Source organism: Haliotis cracherodii, unplaced genomic scaffold, assembly GCF_022045235.1.
Source record: "Haliotis cracherodii isolate W230 unplaced genomic scaffold, xgHalCrac1.p SCAF_5, whole genome shotgun sequence".
In the NCBI taxonomy this organism is placed as follows: Eukaryota; Metazoa; Mollusca; class Gastropoda; order Lepetellida; family Haliotidae; genus Haliotis; species Haliotis cracherodii.
In genome coordinates this window covers 27829518-27852194 of record NW_027266308.1, presented here as the reverse complement: position 1 = coordinate 27852194, position 22677 = coordinate 27829518, and the positions used below count along the sequence as shown (strand labels likewise).

At 38.4% G+C, this 22677-nt stretch overlaps 1 protein-coding gene across 2 annotated transcripts in view; it reads right to left on the bottom strand.

The window, feature by feature from the left end:
• The window catches only part of LOC139443527 (signal-induced proliferation-associated 1-like protein 2), a 106369-nt gene that overhangs the window by 35746 nt on the left and 47946 nt on the right, over positions 1-22677 (bottom strand). For both annotated transcript variants that reach the window (XM_071224513.1, XM_071224514.1), the window contains exons 3-4: positions 15718-15806; positions 9721-11576 (exon numbers count right to left, since the gene is read on the bottom strand). In XM_071224513.1, coding sequence (XP_071080614.1) covers positions 9721-11161 — 1441 coding nt within the window. In that variant the 5' untranslated portion in view covers positions 11162-11576; positions 15718-15806. The remainder of the gene's footprint in view (positions 1-9720; positions 11577-15717; positions 15807-22677) is intronic.

Genomic DNA, 22677 nt, shown 5'->3' with positions numbered 1-22677 from the left:
AAATTTCTTAACATTAGGATTATGACAAAGACCCCTTGACATATTTAATTTCGAACACTGAGAATGATACAATTGAAATCTGAATAAGAATTAGCTATCCCTCTCAAATAATTTGTTTTAATTGTTTCCATTGCAAAGTACTCAGAGCACCACTTGTTCAATCAAAATATTCAAAATCCTATTATAAGCCAAAATTACTTATTCTTTTAAGGACTTGTTTTAAAGCTTTAAATCTGCCAACTCTAAAAAAAAATAAAATGTAAACAAATTGTATAAATGAAAAACAGTATTTTGTATGAATTGTTTGACAGACATTACTTAAAAGTTGAAAGATGACAAAGTAGACACAATTTATGGGTAACAACTTCATACTACAATTAAAACCTGTTGAAGATTAATCTTAATACTTTAAAAAAAAGAAGAAAAGAATTATGATGAATCATAAAAGAAAATACAATTGAAATTGTACTGTTTCATTTTTCATTTTTCTGACTTACCGACCTTAATTTTGGGGCAAAAGATCTGTTGACTGACTAACCCTTATTCACACTCTATATACTGCATACATTCTTTTAAAGTTTCTATAGTCAAAACTCCTACAATTGTTCAAATGTCTCAGTCTGTGTGTAGTGAATGTTGAAGGTTACAAAAGACTTCAACATAATTCTTTGGCCTGTTTCTTTGTTTAAAGCCTGCAACACAACAAATGGTCCACGCAGCACCAATCATGGCTATGCATGATCAGGAACAAGAGTGACTGAAAGATGAAGTTTCCCTGACCAGCTCGATGGACACGTTCTAAACCAAACACATACCAATCACACATAGATCAGGAGTCTCAAATGTCATGCCCATGAAGACTTCAAAGCTATCACTCACAATCTCCATACCGTACTGGAACTGGCCTAAAATTACCTGAATCATATCAACATGCAATGGTGTGTTCCCATCTCTAAACATCTGTGACATTCATAGTCCAAGTGAAATGTTTATGGAAGTAGGCAATCTTTTAAATATCAACAGAGTTGAATACATGACACTTTTTATGGATAACAACTTCTTTTATTGTTTGTCACAACATTTCCTTGCCCCTTCATCAGGTGAATACTGAGTAAACTTAGAGAGTGAAGACATATAAATATGTCGATTTTACTCCTTTAATCTTAGAGTGCAGGAAAAATCGACCCCTGATATTTTGGGGTGACGTCACATGAGGAGTTATAATATTTCAGAGCCCTGCTAGATGGTGACCTTAGGTTTTGCCACTTCGCCGCCTCCACCATTCAGGGATTTATCTACGATTCCAAACTAAGTCCCCTTGGCAGGCAAATGGAACAATTTATAAGAAGGTTCAAAATTGAGATTTTTTTGTAAAGTTCTTATATTCTTTCATTTCCGAGGTATTTTAACATGAAAGCGTCTTACCCTGTTTTGGTCCTGTCATCAGTGAAACAAGTCCCCTCGATCAAGTCATCACATCAGTGATCACAACTATTTAACAGGAATTGTCAAACATTTGTATCCCATTTGGGATGTTTTAACTGACATCTGCTTCAGACTTGGGCCAAATATTGGCCTCTGTGCAGGCCTGAATAAATGTTGGACTACAGAACACTATATTCGATTCAGACTTCTATCAACGCTACATGGACGTGACAGAGTCTATTATGTTATTCCTTCAAATATAAATATATATGTACACATTGAACACATGTATACAAAACATGGTTTTCAGGACGAAGACGTAACATGAAGAATATATTGGTATTGATAGTTTGGGTAGGAATAAATTTGCTTAATGTCCCTGTCAACAGTGTATGTTAGTATGTATGGACTATACTATCACTTTATGTTAATCTCCCCTCCTATACAGCTATGTCAATGTATATGGACTATACTATCACCTCATGTTAATCTTTCCTTCTGCTATCACTTTTTGTTAATCTCCCCTGCACTACAGCTATGTCAGTGTATACGGACTATACTATCACCCATGTTAATCTCCCCTGTATTACATGTAAAGTTATGTCAGTTTCTATGGACTATACTATCACCCATGTTAATCTCCCCTGTATTACATGTAAACTTATGTCAGTGTATATGGACTATACTATCACCCATGTTAATCTCCCTGTATTACATGTAAAGTTATGTCAGTGTATATGGACTATACTATCACCCATGTTAATCTCCCCTGTATTACATGTATAGTTATGTCAGTGTATATGGACTATACTATCACCCATGTTAATCTCCCTGTATTACATGTAAAGTTATGTCAGTGTATATGGACTATACTATCACCCATGTTAATCTCCCCTGTATTACATGTAAAGTTATGTCAGTGTATATGGACTATACTATCACCCATGTTAATCTCCCCTGTATTACATGTAAAGTTATGTCAGTGTATATGGACTATACTTTCACCCATGTTAATCTCCCTGTATTACATGTAAAGTTATGTCAGTGTATATGGACTATACTATCACTCATGTTAATCTCCCTTGTATTACATGTGAAGTTATGTCAGTGTATATGGACTATACTATCACCCATGTTAATCTCCCCTGTATTACAGCACGTACAGTTACATCAATGTGTACGATCACATGCAGACCCCTGCATCAGGCCGATAGCATCATCATCAATGTTGAATCTCTGAGCTCTGAAATCCCAATCTCCCCTCCTGGAAGCAATAACCATCTGACAGAACCAGGCTGGGCGTCACTCTCAGACGCTCCCTACTTAATGCTTACATCATGCCATGAATGAAATACACTGCCCCCACGCCGCCATGATGCCACTCCAAACCTTCACTCCTGCCAGAAATATACAGGCTCCAGTTGTCTGGAATACAGCAGCACTGAATATTTCGAGATACAAACTTAATCTTAGCCATTCTTGTTGCGACTCAATAACCTAATCTCAGCCTTTTCTGCCGGTGGTTGACAATAAACCAATCTTAGCCATATCTAATATTAACTCCACAATGTATATATAAACTCATCCTGGAGGAGCTTAGATGCCAAGGAGATGGTCTCAGATAAGCTTTAATTCCATGATTGTGTTGAGGCATTAGACTTGCACATGTCTCTAAGGCAATAATTATTAGTTTAAATCATAAGTTCTAGATAATGTTGATAATAAAAACAAGTTGTCCCTATAAGAGTGATTGAGTGAGTTTGATTTTACGCCGCTTTTAGCATTATTCCAGCAATATCACAGCGGGGGACACCAGAAATGGGCATCACACATTGTACCCATGTCGGGAATCGAACCCAGGTCTTCAGCGTGACGAGCGAATGCTTTAACCACCAGGCTACCCGACCGCCCCCCTATAAGAGACCAAAGTCCTTTTTTTGTACTGTCCACATATGTAGACTTACCGATTAGGAGGATAGAGTTACAACACATCCATGGACTTTTCTTTCAGGACAGCCTTGGAGCAAGGCGAGGGATAACAAGGGGACAACTGAGATTGAATTCTGACATGATTATGAGTAAGTAAGTGAGTATGGTTTTACGCCGCTTTTAGCAATATTCCAGCAATATCACGGCGGGGGACACCAGAAATGGGCTTCACACATTGTACCCATGTCGGGAATTGAACCTGGGTCTTCGGCGTGACGGGCGAACACTTTAACCACTTGGCTACCCGACCGCCCCACATGATTATGAACTCAGGTTATCAACTTTCAATGGAGAAACAGACACAGATTGAGCAAAACAGTTCCACATTTTCAAGGAATGATTGTGTTGGCAGGCTCTACTCTACTCATGATGCTTCCATCATGCCTGGCTTCATCACAGCCTATTGAAAGAGGCAAAGTGATTCAGAGATTCTTAGTGAAGTCACAAATGTCCTGAATGTTTTCAATTTAAAACATCAACTTTACTTTTTTTGTTTTACTTATTTAAACTTGTAGAGTGAAACAAGACACTAGCAACTTATACTACTCAAAAGAAGTTAGAGAACATCCAATGTTTCCATATGACTGTAGTTAATCTGTCATGACATGACATGACATGACATGACACATTAGTGAGTGAGTGAGTATGGTTTTACGCCGCTTTTAGCAATATTCCAGCAATATCACGGCAGGGGACACCAGAAATGGGCTTCACACATTGTACCCATGTCAGGAATTGAACCCGGGTCTTTGGCTTGACGAGCGAATGCTTTAACCACTACACTAGGCTACCCAACCGCCCCCACATGACATATCAACTATGGTCATATGAAAACATCAGGTGGTCTTTAACTTCCTTAGAGTAGTATATAAAAGGTAAAGATTGTCAGGAGGTGTAATGACAGGGACAACAGCTACTCAAAACACGATATTCTTGATATTAATTTGGAAATGTTTATTATTTAGCTGATTGTATGATTTTCCTTATAAATATTGGAAAGTTGGAAGACTACAAATGGCAGATGACGCCTTCAATCAAACAACACGAACAAAGAATTTTGAATGAATATTTTCACTTTTACAGATATAAAGCGAAATGTAAAAAGAACCAAAAATTGTCTCCTTAATTATCATCCTAAATAGCTTTAAGCACAATCGTCCAGGGATCAACAGCATACTCCATTGACGAGATGACGATGATTTCATCTCTCCTTGTCAATGCAGCTATTTCAAGAATCTGGATACTATTCAAGTCACAACAGTGTTAGAAAAAGATCACAACTCAACTGCCATTGCTACAGTTACAAAGGCCAAATCTTTTCTGAGGCTATATGATAATGTACATGACAGGGTTAAAAATATCAAACGTTGCTAAAAAGGTTGAAATGAAACATGTACACACTGGGGAGATATATTGGTTGGAATGGACAGTAACCTAGGCTGGGTGTCCGAGGCAACTATTGTAACTGTGTGGTCAGAATCGGTGCCTTTTTTGACAGTGCGTCATATCCCATACTCATAATATAAATCACAAGCTTGTTTGGTCCACTCTGTCATATAGCTGCAATATTGCTAAATGTGGCGTTAAACAACAAACCTCACGAACATGGTCACTCAAGATCAGATTGCAGACTCATACAAGAATAAAGAACCCAGGCAAAAAATACGGAAGATGCCTTTCAAAGACTTCAAGGCAAAATAGCAAAGAATCCCTTTTAAGTAAACCACATCAAGTCTTCATTATGTATAGGGAATACAGTCACTGAACATCACAATATATAATAATAAATGGCCATGTATATCATGTATATTGCGCATAGTTCCACATCACACAGGGGCATGCTCATGTTGCTATTATTACCCCTGGTCACTGGATCAGTGTGCACTCAACAATCATTCTCAGCTCCCTGGGGAGTATACAACCCAAGCTGCCTGTTAGGCGCACGAAGGTTAGCCACCACATCCTGCCAGGTACCTAGTCACTGCTGGGTTAACAGAGGCACATTTCAGACAGTCACTTGCCCAAGGAGACACCACATGTGTTACATGTGCTTCAGTGTGGGGCAGAAACATAGTCCGCGAATCTCCAAAACGGGTCTATAATCCAAGGTCTCTCCCAGACAAATACATACCAACACAATTTCAACGGGCATCACTTATCCTTAACCATAACGAATATGTGAACTTTCATTACGGTCACAAGAACAAAATTTGACGAGGAATTATATTGTCAGGTAGGGTGGGACGGATAACTCCAGAACTCAGGTCGGGTCAGTCCTGAGTTAGACCCGGGTACCAACAGGACTACCTGTTAGTCACATGATATATTATTTAATGAGAACAACTCACTATAGCTCAGTGGTTACACGACAAGTCACAAATGTTCCCATTTAATTCTGACAATGCGCACATTCCTTATGACTTGTACAAGTTTGAGTAAAGATAAAGCTTTAATCAACTTCAGTGTACGCATGATCAGATCGTTTTATACATGTAACTAAATAGTTTTTGCCAGGACTGCGGTAAAACAATTACCAATCAGATATTTTGTTCCCAACTCTTGAGACCTACAGTGGGTACCCGGGTAGGGTAGGGTAAAAGGGAGTCAAGTGCCTGGGTAGTAAATTTGGACTTGTCCTTTTGTCAGGTCTGTCAGGTCTGTTTTAGATCACGAGGCACATTAAAATCATGTCTTTACAAAACACATAAAGTGATGAATAATAATCAAAGAGCACAATCCAGTTCACCAACATTTTTCTCAATCATTGACAAGCTCCGACACTTGATGTACATTAAGATAACATCAATCAAGAATTACATTCACTGATTTGTAACGGACAGTCATTTCAAAGTCACTAATTGATTCTGAAAACCACAACATTAAATCATCCAGGACAGTTTTCCAAAATGCTTCATAAAATATTGAACAGGCTGACCTTAATCTTTTCATTTAGACAAAACGTTTCAAACTAATAGTATTAAAACCATTTAACACGCTCATAACAGAATTGCTTGCAGCTTTTTTTAATATTACATTATAGATTTGGGAGATACCATTTATAGGATTATCATTCTCAAAGGGAAGCTGATTCACAATTAGGGAATCTGTTCCTGATTCATTCAATTTGGGTTTTTTCTCCACATGGCTTAACTCAAGGAAATTAATTTCTCTAGTCACTGTGATTAACCTGACCACCCAGAGGGGATTTTTTCCACGTCTGTGCATGGCTATAAACTTGATAAACACTGGTTGAAGGGGGAAGCTACTCTGACATTTTACTGAAGCAAGCTGATCTTCAGACATGTGAGTTTGTGGAGGCAGAGATGTGCTGTGGTGTTTTCTACAGACTGCAATCACTTCCTAGAACCCTCTTATCTCAAGTAAGGGGAGGGCGTAATCATCAAAAGTGTTGCAACATAAACCACATTGCAGTTCCGAAATACTCTCTGATATGCACTGCAATACATCAAATTTTATATCTTTAGTTTATTCCAGTCAGGTGAACTGGGAAAGTCAAAACAGAAAACAAATAAAAAGATTTGTGACTGAATAAGGTTTGTTTGACGCTTAATACCACACTAAACAATATCCCAGTGACATGATGGAGGTCGTTAAATAATCAACAATCCAGTGATTGATATTGAGAACAATGATCCATGTCGACGGGGTAGGACGTCACGCCAAGTCACCAAGCCTGTCCACCGATCCTTTTGGTCGCCTCTTATGACCAGCACAGGTTGCAAAGGACCTATTCTAACCTGGTATCCCCATAAAAAGATTTCTATTAATTTACAAAGATATTGCATGGGTTTGAATGGTAAGGATTTAATTTTTTGGCTTTATAAGGACTTCGGCAGGCATGCTTTACTGGATCAATTTGACAAAAAGGTTAATAAAATTACTGATTGATTTTTAAATATACAAACCTAACCAATTGTGTGGGCAAAGAAACATAAATGTCAAACTATTTTCAGATTATGTTGACTCAAAAAGTCCACCTAGGTGTGAGTGAGTGAGTGAACGTATAACCTTGTAACAAGAATTACTTCTGCTAAATCAGGGTAACCTGCACATGTCTAAAATATACAACCTTTTCTCCTAGCTGAACTACAATTATTGTCAACATGGTCAATACATATTCACACTTCAAGATTGAATTTTACAGTTGAGAATACAGCTAAAAATTTCAAAGCCTTCCAGTATTTAATAATCAGAAGAAATTGTTAAACACTTCAGCTTCCATGGCAAACATTTATCTACTACCATAACAACACCGCCTTTACAAGCGATAGCAGCACTGCCATTACTGCTACCCATACAGGATCAAAAGAACGGCCTTCCCAAGTCAATCAAGTTCATGCCACATCAACCAGGCCTCCTCAAATATGCTGGCCCCTAGGCAAATGTCAGTTCAATTAGGCCAGTAACATTTTTTCTTGTGTGTTGGTTGCATTTGTGTATCATGCACCCCGTACCTACCCACCCCATTCTTGGGTACAAGTTTTGGCAAAATTTGCTTTTTTGTATATTGTGCACTGTCAAAATCTACAACGTATTGCTTCAGGTGAACGAACACAATGTGAAGTTTGAGATAAAACATTACAAGAAATCATAATTTATAATTTCAGTTGTATTTCTTGTTGTGCTAGGCATTGTATCATATGCAGAGATTAAGATTACCATGTGTATTTTTCTCATAAAATATGCTAGAAATAGCAATCAGCTGTACATACATTTTCTCCCAGATCGACAGGTGATTCAGTTAAAAAGTACCCAAGGTTATAACCTAATAAAATTTTCATGCAATGATCGGAAGAAATTGGATCCAACTATTATTCAATAATAATAGTCTAATGCCTTGTTATTTTAGTTTCATTACTTAAAAAAAAAATCCTTTAGCGTAGCAGTTTCGTATACATTGTTTACAAATGGGACAGTTTGATGAGCCATTCTTAGAGGCTTCCTGTGGTCTTGCTTTTTTCAATTGCAAAAACTATGCTAACTGTTTGAATGGAGAGTGAGTAAGAAAACGTAGAACTTTATGGACAACAACAATATCATAGTCAAACAACAATGTTGACTTTTTACCAATCAATTTTTGTCATATATGAAATTCACTCTCTGAAACCGAAGGATAGTTTCATGGCGTCAGTAACAGTGATCGAGGTTGTTGTAAATAATGGTTAGTTGATCCCATGAGCTGATCAGATGGTTGACACATGACTTTGCCAAAATTAATATAGTGAGTGAGTGAGTGAGTATGGTTTTACACCACTTTTAGCAATATTCCAGCAATATCATGGCGGGGGACACCAGAAATGGGCTTCACACCGAAATTAATATAAACAAAGATGACAAAACAAGTCCAGATATTCAATGGACAGGTCATAACCAGACAGTGTAGTTGTAGATAACAGGATTAACTTGCATACTTTAGGGCGGATTTGTTGACATGCATTTCCAGTATGAGGTACCACTCACCATTCTCACGAGTAATGTTTTTGCATCAGAAAAAAATAATCAAAAATAATTCTTTGCGTGTATAATGTAATGTGCAAAGCTGCACTTTTGGAAAGAGTGCACACGATCCATAACAAAATAGAGTACTTGATTTGTTTGCATGATCAGGGGGCGAGCTGATAAGAGAATGGTTGTTGCAGAACTATATAGCATGTAGAGATACTAATTGCAAATGTTCATAAACCTTTCTGACTGATATCCAAATAAGTCTTAAAATAGCACGTTACTGAGTGTGTTCTACCATAAACAGTTCACAGTAAGTTCAACGGCAACATTTCATTTCAACTGTGTGACGATGGATTTCACTGTGCAGGTGTTCTGGAATAGGAATATTTTGTTAGGTTTTACAGCATTAACTCGTAGACATGTGATTTGTCTATGAGCACCCTGGAGCCTTCCTTGGGAACACTGACATAAATTTTCTTACAAAGGCTTTTGTATATGCTGTCCACAATTGCTGACCAAATATTTTGAACTGTCTTTGTAACCATTGGATGTATTATGTATCATTTAGACATTTATCTGAACATGAACAGATGCTGACTAGCCTCTCAGTGTTGTCCAGTTTCAATTTTTCTCAGTCTCCCACATGAGTCTTTCCAACTTTCCAGATCATGAACAGCTGATTAAAGACTCATCTTTTCAAGGTCACTTCAATTGTCTGAACTGAAATCTTTCTTGTGCACTTCGAGCAAACATGGGGGCCTAGTTATGCATCTTATAAGTGGACTATTATTGTGATGATTATGATTATTATAAAATATGTATATCAAACCCTATACTCACCATAGCCAAAGAAGAAGTGCCGATAGTAATATGCTCCATAATCCACATATTCAATCACATGACCTTTGTGAGAGATAAGGGGAGGTAACACATGTCCAGAAGGGGCAGGTGAGGAGTCCAACACAGCCACCCCACAACACGCAGGATGTCGATACCAAGACATTGCACTATGAATATGATTGCTGCTGCCGCCACCCTGCACACGCTTCTGGGCAGTCAGCTTCGTCAGACTCACAACCCTCTCCTCTTCACCACCAATCTCATTCCGGAAGAAAGGACACGACAACACAAGCTCATTGCTCTTGCCGTCCCCTTCATCGGTCCCAGCAATAATGTCTGGGTCGTCCTTGTCTCCTGCGTAACTGTTCCTGTTGAAGGAGGCAGCAGAAGCACCTGTGGCAGTGTTTTTCATAATCCCTGAATGATTCTTGTTCTTTATATCACTCAAATTCACACCTACACTCTGACAATCAAAGTGTGCCAGAGCTTTCCGTTTATACCGTTCCTCAGCCCTACTGTCATCAGGAAAGCTATAGTCTGTTTTCCCTGTGACATCAGCATCCGGCTTACCACCAAACACTTTCTTCAGAATGCCAGGATTACCATCAGTTATTGACTTAGCACGTGCTTTCCTATCCTTGAATTTTGATTTGTTTTTCCCTTTGGGACTATCACTTATTTCCTCTGACTCCTTGTCCATCATTGCAGCACCATTAAGAAAGCGTCCTTTGGCATCAGCCTTGCCACGAAGCACTTCCTGCAACTGGGGCGGAGCAGGACTTCTTTGATCTGGGTTCTCATTCTGGTAGCCCCTCAACATGGCAAAGAAGTTCTCTGTGCTAGTACCCAGCTGATCTAGGGAGGAGGTGCTACCATACTCCCGATGAATTGTTCCGGGCGGAAGGCCCTCTTCCACAACTTCCACTGTGTCCATCTCAAGGTTACTATTGCTTCGGTACAAACCACGACTAGTCCTTCGAGATGAGGAAGAGGATTTCTCTACAGGTTTAGGGGGAATTGAGGGTTTAGATGGTATTTTGGTTTTATCTATGCTAAAATTTTGAGTTCGTGTTCTGTTCGTATGACCATGAGGGCCATGGAACGTCCTTGCTCGACTTCTACCAGTTCCTATCCGCTCGCTCATCGAGCTACGCATATCAATAATTCCTGCTTTCATTTGAGCACGATAGAAGTTATTAGACGAGGCAGGTACAATCCCTGAATTCAAGGCATCCTCGGTGGAGGAGTGTGCATATCCTTCAAGATAATCCTTACGGTCAATGTTGGAATGGCTGCCGGAGTAACCCCCTGACCGACTGACACTTTTACTCGAGTATGTTGGTGCCACTTGTTGCTGGTAGTACTCCACTGCCTGCATGGCTCGCTCTCGGACAGTGTCAAGATCAGGCTTGTTTTGAAATGGCTGGTTTTTTGTAGCCATAATCTTGCACTAATGCGAAGAATTACACTTATGCTTGCCAATACTTGCCAAGTGATCTTCCTCCATGATAAATAACACAAAACAATCCTTGTTTTAAAAAAAGAAACTATTCAGAAGGATAACCCTTCCTGCATCTCATTTACATATATTGTTATCCATCCTTGGGAAGATCTTGTCTCATATAACCTTGAAGCAGAATCCTTATCTATAGATTTCACATGTTGTACAATCGTGATTCATCTCCACACAGAAGCAGACGACACACAAGCCTCCATTTCCTATTGGTGCTTGACCAGCTCTCATTGTCAGAGTGGGGTTACACAATGGTAACCAACAGTTTCCTGGCCTGCATTCAGAGGGACTCCGCCACCCTCCCACCATTCCCTTCAGCAAGATAAGGTCCCACAGACTTCACCTGCAACAGTAAGCAGATTAAATACATCAGATGCGTTTCCTGTCAGAGCTCCTCTCACTAGTGTCGACTGACACACTACATTCTGACCACTTAAAGGAGACATGGCCTTAATAGTTAATTAATTGCTTCTATATATAAAGTATGTGAGCCTATTCATAGAGGCTGCATACGACATCAGATTAATGAATTTCATCAAGGCAATATCATAGGATAAGGATTGGTGTATGAAATGGATGCTTCAAGTCAATGATGTAATTGGTGTTCCTGGTTGGCGTGTTTGTTGGCAGTGTAATAACATAAACAAGGTGGTTTTCTACACAATGTATTGTATATAGCAGTTATTACATGATGGGGCTTAAGTAGAAACAGTAATTATAATAACCAAGATGGTTTTCGCCACAATGTATTGTATATAGCAGTTATTACATAGGGACTGTACGATACCTGTTATCTACACCAAATAGAATGTTTGTGACACCTCCATAATAATGAATTTCAGGGCATTTGTGCTCGTTATTTTTTGCTTCGTTTTTTTTTTTAAATAGTTTTTTGGAATATATGCAAGTACACTTGGATCCTCTAGACAGATGGGTTTGCAAAAATAGATTTCTCATTTTGCAAAAAGGTCTTCAAAGAAAAGACTACATTTCCTTGACCATGTTGAAGTATGTTGTTTCACAAAGTCCCATATGATGCAGAACTTGTTTGTTTTCAACCTAACGAAATACAATTACATGTAATTCACTAAAAATGCCAAAACCAAATCAACCAATCACCAGCATACACATGTGTAGATCTGTAAGACTCTAATTAAAAACATAATATCACATAATCTCTGCTTTGTCTATCAGTTTATAAAATACCATTAATTAAAACATGTCATTTATTAAAACAAAACACAAACTTAAACATGTCCAATATTTTCTGAAAAGAAAAATACAGAAAGAACAAATAAGAATTTCATGAAATCTCAAACTTATGTAATGATCATTCAAAACCATATTTAAAGAAATCAAGGAATAAGAAAGAGTTTCATATTTGAAATATACTGTTTGTGAAAGCAGCATCAAAATAAATCTATCAGGGCCAAAAAATACAATGACATAACACACAAACAGCAAACATTCTCTTCCACATTACAACATAAAATGTCAATGCCAGAAATAACCAGTCTTGATTATCTGCCGAAATAAGATTCCATTAGGCTCAAAAGACAAGATAGTGGTGAAAATTGTATGAATCGATCACTGAAAATCAGTGAGGACATCTGCAAAAAGGGCAAGCATGTCCTACTATACTGAAAGCACCCGCCACTCACAAAATTTGCATAAAAAAGTAAGTGTTTGTTTGCTGTATAAAACCGCACAGTAAAAAATTGAGTCCTGACCAGACAATCCAGTGACACAATAGCACACTCACTGATTTTGTTGAAACTACAAACCAAAGGTTAATCTTGAATAATGTCTACCACGTACAAGTGCAGACATTCTGTAGCATAAAAGTAAGAGAAACACTTTGGACTATTTGTAAATTAGGGAACATTGAGATTTCAATCAAGTTTTAACTGTAAACATGCCAACATAAATCCTCTTTGGCTCTAATCACATCACAGAATTCCTCCCGTCTGACTCATCCTCTTCTGAGGTGGACTCAAGCCCTGATTAGCTGTTGCGCTGTCAACATTGACCACGATAAATGTCCAATCAGAGCCTCACGCTGAATCAATAGAGATGTTAATTCTGACAAATTTAGCAGGGATTCTGACACGACACAAACCATTCTGGAAATGAAATAAGAAAAACTTCCTTGATCAGTATGTGAGATGTTTCGATAAACAGTGAGTCTTCTTAACATTCATTCCAAGCAGGGACTTCACAGAAAACCTCTCAAGCTTCAGTAATCAAACCATCCAACTTTTTTCTCTGTGTATGCAAACTTGAATTTCCCAAATCTAAAGGATTTGAATTCTGAAATTCTCTTTAAACCTTCCTCATGTATAAACACATACACTTCTCAACATATGCTATCATGCATATATTCATCACTTAGTAACGAGCAGTCTATGAAAGGCTTTATCTGTCTTGGAGAAGTTCCTCATCAAAAAGTAGCGAGATCAAAATGGAGAACTTGTCTGCAGCTCCACAATCTTGAAGGGTCTTTTGTAATCTTCCCCTGACAACTCTTCAACTGCATCAAGACCAACAAACACATGTGCAACTATTTCTCCCAATATTCCCTTGATGGCATAAAAACATTTACACTTCTAATTGGTATTCTCTCCAATACTCTTGGATTCCATTTTTTGTTAAATCTGTCCAAATTTCATACTGATGTATATCCAATAATATCACTGTGAAGAGTGAGAAGTTTTACTTTTCATCCAACACTGTTTCAAGTGTGAGATATTATCATTTAAAGTTGAAATAAAAGTAATTGATTTTTAGCCACGAAACCAATTACAGTTTTATAAGATTCTCCAGTTGGAGGCAGGGCATGAAATTGAGTGAAAATATTGACAGATATAAAATTGATTGCCTCCAATTGAGTGAAATATTGTTCTGATTCGTACAGGTAATTACTTCAAACCTGAATGAGATTGGTTAGAATTTTGCTGAAAAATTGCAAAATTAAAATAGCGTGAAAATGAAAGTCATGATGATGATATGTTACCAATACAGTATCAGGAGTTGACATTGCATGAATTGACCACACAACCGATCATATTTAAATGTAAGTAGTTTGGGGGAAAATAGCAATCCCATCAGACTGAGGAGGATGAAGATGAATATGACGATAAACTACCATATCCAGGGCAAACACCATGTACAGAAGCCCACTATGCCATAACTCATTTTTGAACTTTTATGACATTTCTTTTAGCATGTTTAGTGAAAATGCACCATGGTATATTCTGTATGTTGTAGACCAGACAAGCTTACCTTTTTTGTGAACACCTGGTGTCTTCAATGGTTTTCAGTGATACATTCACATAATTGTCACTGCTTCTTAATTTTTTTTACGCCCAATGGAAACTGCTTCGTCAGATAATCAAGACTGGTTATTCTGACATTGACGTTAAATATTTACAGGCTGTGAGTAAGTATGGGGACAAAATACCACTCCCTACAAGTTTTCGACATTGGGGATGGTGGAAAAGGAATGAATTTTTCATATATAGAGGATATTATATTCATGTTCATGTCATAGTATGTTTACAACACGAGTGTCGTAAACAGAGTATGACATGAACACGAATAAAATGTTCTATTTATTACTGAAGAAGATGTCTACATACAGAGACAGATTTTAGTGTTTGCCTATAAGGACAGCAGGTCGCAACAGCTGCGGAACCACAATTTGTTGAATGACGTCAACAAACTTCAGCTATGACTTTGTTTCAAGTGTGACGTCATTCCGACCTCATGCCACAATAAGATTCGAATGACATCAACAATGCCGTCCAGATGATGGAAACAATACACTGTTGTCTCGTGACGTGATATGACCCTAGGGCACATGTGGTTTTTATGAACCCCGATATGCTTGCCCTCGTAGGTAATAAATCAATATCTTAGTCGTACTGAAATTAGATATCTCCAAATTGTTGTTTAAAACTTTTTTTCATTAAGTTTTATTTTTTTCTTTAAAAGATTGCGACAGTCATATTTTCTTCAAACGTTAACTTCTCAATGTATGCAATAATTTACTGTGGCAGATATCTCCCAAAATAATTGCAGAATCTTCCCAAATGTAGAAGAAGAATATGACATTCAGTGTTGAAGGAACAAGACAGAAAGTAAACATTCTCTCAATAGACCACATGACATTATGTTGTCTTTTACTCAAAGAAATGCCTTTGTTTTTTAAGACAATTCCAGGCCTTTTCCTTTTCCTGCCCAAGTTGATTTGAATTACCCACACAAACAAAGAAACCTGTTTCAATTTTAGTATTCTTGCCAACAGGTGACTTTTTTGTCTGAAAAAGGATAGCATGGTATTCTCGACCACCGCACGCTAAATCATTCACGGGATGAGAATGAATGCTTACAGGATGAGTTGTGGTTGCAATAGATGAGATTTCCATTTAATAGACACATCAACACATCACTGTCGGCAAATGGGGAATCAACAAGCTGCCTACCTTCAGTGCACAACGGAGGTTTTACTGTGGAACTTGTGGCCGATTTGTAGTCCAGGTTATTACCCGCAATTCCTAGTTCCATGAAACACCTGTGAAAGACAAACCTGTGTGGGTCAAACACTGCATAAACTGTCATTTGAGAGTCTTGTGAGGGAGGGTGGGGGTCTCAAGGGGAGGGTGAGGATGTAAACACTCTTCATGTTGATATACTGACAGAAGAGATGGCATGTGGGTCTTAATGAGTGGGTGTTGTTATCAGTGTTAATAAATTACAGAGTATGAAGTGTGACAGATTATAGGTGTTAATGGATGCAGGATGTGTGATGTTGGAAACCACAGATGTGTCAGTCAACAGGTGGGATAAACACCATAGCTGATATTACAGAAGGTGTTTGTCAGGGAAAATGAAAAGGATAGGTTTTTATAAAATGAGGTAAAACTGTGAGTGAGTGAGTGAGTGAGAGTGAGTGAGTGAGTGAAAGAGTGAGTGAGTGAGTGAGTGAGTGAGTGAGAGTGAGTGAGTGAGTGTCATGATGCTTTCAGCAGCACTGCAGAGATATGGCAGGGAGCACAAGGAACAGGCTCTACGAACATTGGAAACTCTCACACAAGCCTCCTTTCACAAAGCAGTTGTATTTCTATGATGATCATAGCAGGTTTCAAATAATTGTTCTGCAAAGACAACTCAGGGTAAAGGGTAAATGGGAAATGGGGGGGGGGGAGACGACTGTATGAAGGCAAACACTTCATCCACTCCAAATTAGGCATAGCATCCTGCTCTCAAATAGCCAGCTATAAACGACATTGGGGAAACCCAGTGGTTAAAGTGTTGGGGCTCGTGACACTGAAGACATGGTTTCAACTGTGTGAATGTGTGAAGCCCATTTCTGGTGTCCCCAGCTGTGATATTGCTGGAATATTGCTAAAAGAGCAGCATAAAAACACACTCACTCCCTCATATCCATTAAAATACATGTGAAGATATAATTGGTTGGATTGTTGTTGCTATATGACGGCGGTCTGTAAATAATTGAATCTGGACCAGACAATCTAGTGATTGATATCATGAGCATCGATCCATGCAATTGGGATTGATGACATGCTACAACCAAGTCAGCGGGCCTGACCAGCAGATCCCGTTAGTCACCTTTTATGACAAGCATAGTCACCTTTTACGGCAAGCATGGGTTGCTGAAGACCTGTTCTTCCCCGGATCTTCACGGGTCAAGCTACGGGGAGCTACAGATAGTAAATTTGTTAAATTCATGAGTCTAAAAAAAATGCAATATTGATGTAATGTATCTTAAGTTTGTGGAATTAACTTTGAGAAACATCATTCATTGTTTGTAATATTATTTCTGTGTTTAACATAGATCATGAGCCAAACATGTGAACAGCTTCTGTTCTTAAACATAATGTTTCACTAACAAAACTTCTCACAGCTTTGACAAGAATCCTAATCCCACGGTTTACTGCTGAACCAGACCAAGGTTCCACCATTGCGAGCCTCACTGTGAGGGTGTATACATAGATTTATACCACATGGGAGAGGGAGTAAGGATATTGCAGGTGGGGCAGCACATCACAGCCATAGCACTTTCTCACACTGTTGTGTCATTCACACCACCCCCACTCAAAGCCAAACAGATATACATTACATTTCAAATCTCAACCTACACTACCATCTTTTATGATGGCCACTTGTGGTAGGCTATTAAATGCAGCTATATGCATAAATCTTGCAAAGGTCCCGATAACCCTCCTTTTTGGTTCCTCACCAAGTTTTTATTTTCTTATCAATATCTGAACACTCCTGTTGCATCCCAGCCCTACCTAGACAGTCAACCTTGTTGAACAAAGTTCCACTGTTACAAGCAAAGCAGCCTCCAAATCTGGATACTACCCTTGCTCCAAGGCTGTATTGAAAGAAAAGTCCATGGATGTGTAGTAATTCTATCCTCCTAACAGGCGAGTCTAGATATATGGATAGTACAAAAAAGGAACTCAGTTTCTTATAGGGACAACTTGTTCTTATTATCACATAGTCTAGAAGTTATGATTTAAACTAATAATTACTGCCTTAGAGACTTGTGCAAGTCCACATGGATACACATAGAACACAACAATAAGTGCACTTCTCAGGAACTGGGTTTGCGATAACCCAGAAAACATAAATGGTCTATTTCTGTCTCACCAATTAATGTTTATATTAAATGGGTGCACAGAGGAGGGATAACATTAATAAACCAAGCTGACATTGCTATCACATCCGCAACAAGCCTGCAGTGCTAGATGACATCATGGACAATTTATTATCATTTATGTAAGAAATCACGTAAATATTTAGCTATCTTATCTATGAATTGCACTTCTGTTTATACAAAATTGGGAGAAACGCTTTGGTATGTTCTCCGCCTACACATGCAACAAAATTCCATTGCACCATACATTAGCCAACATCCAGCAAGAAAGTCCACCCACGACTGGCTGTTAAAGAACATGCTGAGCGTTTCCTTCATATCTTGGACCTGAATCATTCCAACACACTTTCCCACCCACTGGGAACAAAACTGCCTCCAACCAACAAACCCTAAACACTGGATGCACTTTCAGTACCCTCCATACACTCTCTTACCCCTACCCCTATCCCACCCCCAAACTCTAGACACTGGATGCACTTTCAGTACCCTCCATACACTCTCTTACCCCTACCCCTATCCCAACCCCAAACTCTAGACACTGGATGCACTTTCAGTACCCTCCATACACTCTCTTACCCCTACCCCTATCCCAATCCCAATCCCAAGCCCTAGACACACTGGATGCACTTTCAGTACCCTCCATACACTCTCTTACCCCTACTCTTACTTACCCTAACCCTGGTACTAGTGGAAGACAAACATCTAGTCACTGAAAAGAACATATTTTATAGAAAAAAAACCCCACTTATTAAATTATCTTTAAATAATATTTAAAATAGGATCTCAGAGATTCTCTTCATTGAACTGCAGTAATCTAGACTTGCCCACTATTATAGACTTGCATGGGCTGTATTGGGTATATTTGTTTCAGGGTCTGTATGACAGACTAACACACTGGATGCACCTTCAATACCTTCCAGATGTTACCTCACACAATCATACACATTTCATACACAATCATACACATTTTTCACACAATCATACACATTTCATACACTTTCACACACACAGTGTCTGAAGAACACTCGATACCCTCTCTCTCCTCCCCTCAGACTAAGCTTCACACACTGGAAATACTCATACAGAAGACATCCTTCCAATTTCCAAAATGGTGGCTGCCATCTAGAAACGCAGTAATGCCCATCACTTCTCCGCTGGTCTTGTGTTGCCTTGATTAGACACATAAACTACCTGGAAGTTACATGTAAGTTGCTCCACACAAAGTAACACGCTACTCCCATTATCTACATAATCAAAGAAGATTAACAGATAATAAACAAGCAAGTGTCATCACCTCCAAGGATGCAGACAACCATCCCAGATCTGCCTTGTTTACGATATGCAGGACTATCAAATAGATACCATCAAAACATGAAGAAGAAATAAGGAAAACATATCAGCTACTTGGTAACGTCTTTAAAACACATCACGCATGGCACAAACATATGCACACCTTGAAGTTTAACTCGTTCCACCATATGCCGTGTCAGCAACATCAACACTAAGTTACCTGTTTCTAAGCAATATGGAATGCTGGAGATTATAAATACATATGGAGCCGAAGAACGGTCCTTATAGAAGATGATTTCTACAACCAGTGATACATTACAAGTTGACCTTAACAGCCAGAGTGAGTGAGTGCTTTGTGTTTTTTCACAACAGTTATTTGTTTGTTTGTTGTTTAACGCAAAAGTCAGCAGTACTCAAGCTATATGACGTCAGTCTGTAAATACTCATGTTTGGACCAGGTCCAGTGTTTGATATTATGAGCATCGATCTATGCAATTAGGTTACAATGACATGCATCAACCAAGTCAGCAAACGTGACCAGCCAATCCCGTTAGTTTCCAACTCTAGCCCGGGTCTTCACTGTGGTATGCAACAGTGAAACCCATCAGGATGGGTTTGGTGCTGAATGAGGGTATAATCAATGTGTATCTGGGATTTGAACCACCCTCAGCTGATCCGGTACAGGGAACTACAGTGACTTAGACCTCTGAGCAACTGGTACAGAACATTCCTTTTCCTTTGACACAGAGTGCAATATGGTACTTAGTTTTTTTATAAGCAATGCCCAGATTAGATCAGTGCCAGGTGCAAGCAGCAGCACCACCTTATCTGCAGCATATATTTCTGCAGTAAACAAGCACACCGTATTTCCTCGAATAGACATCAGGACAAAACTTTGTTGTTTAATGCAACACTTTAATTCCATCATTAACCTGACGTCAAGTAAGTAATCAAATCAGGACCAGACAAACCTGTGATTGATATCATGTTTGTTTGTTTGTTTGTTGTTTAACGCCGCACTCAGCAATATTCCAGCTATATGACGGCGGTCTGTAAATTAATCGAGTCTGGACCAGACAATCCAGTGATTGACATCATGAGCATCGATCCACGCTATTGGGATCGATGACATGTATCAACCAAGTCAGCGAGCCTAACAACAACTTAATCCCGTTAGTCGCCTTTTACGACAAGCATAGTCGCCTTTCACGGCAAATATGGGTTGCTGAAGACCTATTCTACCCTGGAATCTTCACGGGTCGATTGATATCATGAGCAATGTCTTATGCCATCAGGGTACGATGAGACTCAACAACCAAGTCTTTAAGCCTGACCGCACAGTCCATTTAGTCGCTGCACCCAATAGCATAGATTTACCTTTAACAGTTACCCAGTGAAACACCACAATGGTAAATTATGACCTAGAGCTGGATCCTGTATAACAGTGAAAGAATTATACCCCATTATAAACCACATTAAGAAAGGGGTGGGCCTAATAACTTGTAAACCACTATATTGCAACATAGCTGTTGGCAATACATGTATCGTAATACAACCTTTGCATATCAATATTTTCCAATACAGTTACAGAAGATTTATATATTATTATATAAATTATATCTACTATCTTTAGGCATTTGGATGGACTGGTTTCCTATCTCAACCATGTAAACAGCACACGCTTCACGCTGTTGACATTAGCATTCCATATTGATGACATAATAGGAAGTCTTGTTAATCCATACTACCCATCTTGCAATCTAAAGTCAAGATTATTGAATGAAGAAGTACTATTTCAACAGTACAAATATATATGTTGAGCATACATATCATATCACAAAACAGTGTCCATATTGTGGTATATTCCACTACGACTTATGTGCCAACACGCCAACCCTAATTATGAAGTCTCTAACTTTCAATGAGGAAATTGAATCCAGTATTTTTATACACAGTGGATCTCTAAAAAAAACAGGATCAATATCATGTCCAAAAAGAAATACATACCTGAAGTGTCTAATTAGAGGAAATACGGGTATTTGTTAATTCACCACTCTTCAGAAACCCTTCATACGTTGAAAAAGGCAGATGAAGAGGAGTTACCTTCCCGTAACCGCAGACTTGATGAAACATAACTGTGCCAGCACGTTTGTCAATCAAAATTTCAAAGAAAATACAAATATTTCACCTTAAGAAATGTCAACACATACACTATTCGTAATCAAGTACACACAATGAAAACATCAGTGCATTATGTGGAGGAATTTTCTATACTACATCAGAAAGCTGAATAAGTCATTGAACGTGTTGGGTTTAGCCCAGTATATGTGCACATGTTTCAATGGTGAATCAGGAATAGAGCAACATGTCCCATAGATTTCACACCTGATATAACTCAACACAAAACCTTCCCGTCCCCTCGAGACTGAACCTCTCCACAGGCTGCCAGTTGACGTGATATATAATAATTGACATCGCGCATTCAAGGAATAAATAGGTGGAAATTTGGGACGCAAATTATAGCTATATAATTGTGTTTCATTTCGGTTTTAAGAGCTTTCCTTTCCCGAGTTCTGTATAACCTGTTGCCTTCTCTTATATGAACACATATACAACACTTAAGAAATAACTTTCATACATGAAGAAAATCTTGAAGTAAATATAACTATGAATGAATTTCATATCGTCATTCATGACCTCTCACTACTGTATTTCATCACTTTACGCTGTCAGCTATGGATTCATAAACATTTATGTATCGTGTTGAACATAAATTTGTTGTACGTAATATCTCTATGCATAATGTCCATTACATCGTATATTTATCTTTCATGTTTATATTTCAATTAATTCCCAAATGTAGCTAGGTTGTACCCTGTCCAAAAAGGGTGTAGTGATTCTTGATTCAGAAACTACTTTTTTTTCCCCAGCGTCCTTTAAAAGTCATAATTCACCATAATGTACAACAGTTATGAATAAACGGATATACTGAACACGACAGAGCGAACAAACGGATACAATGAACTCTTACAAAATCCCCGATTCATCTCCTTCATATTATCATATAAAATTTACATACATAGTGAACTCTCAACAACAATAGCAAACTAATATCTGATTCCCGTAAATGCTTTGACATGTTTGAAGGAAACTATGAATACAATTGTGTTTAATACCATTTTTTCCAAGTGTTTCTCCCAGTGCCCTTCACATGTGGTACAGGAGTTCTGAAATAACCTTTAAATATGTCAACATTCTTGAAGACTATGCAGAGTTCCCCTTATCCAGCATCCTTCATAACACTTACAGAGAAATAATCATGATATATTCCTGTCTTTATTTAGGAGGAAATGTTATGCAGTAAACAAGAGACTGAATTGCTGAAGATAGTTTGTGTTCCAGTCATCAATAGTCCCAAGGCAATGCTCCAGTCATAAATTTGATGTATTGCATAATCTACTGTCTTACA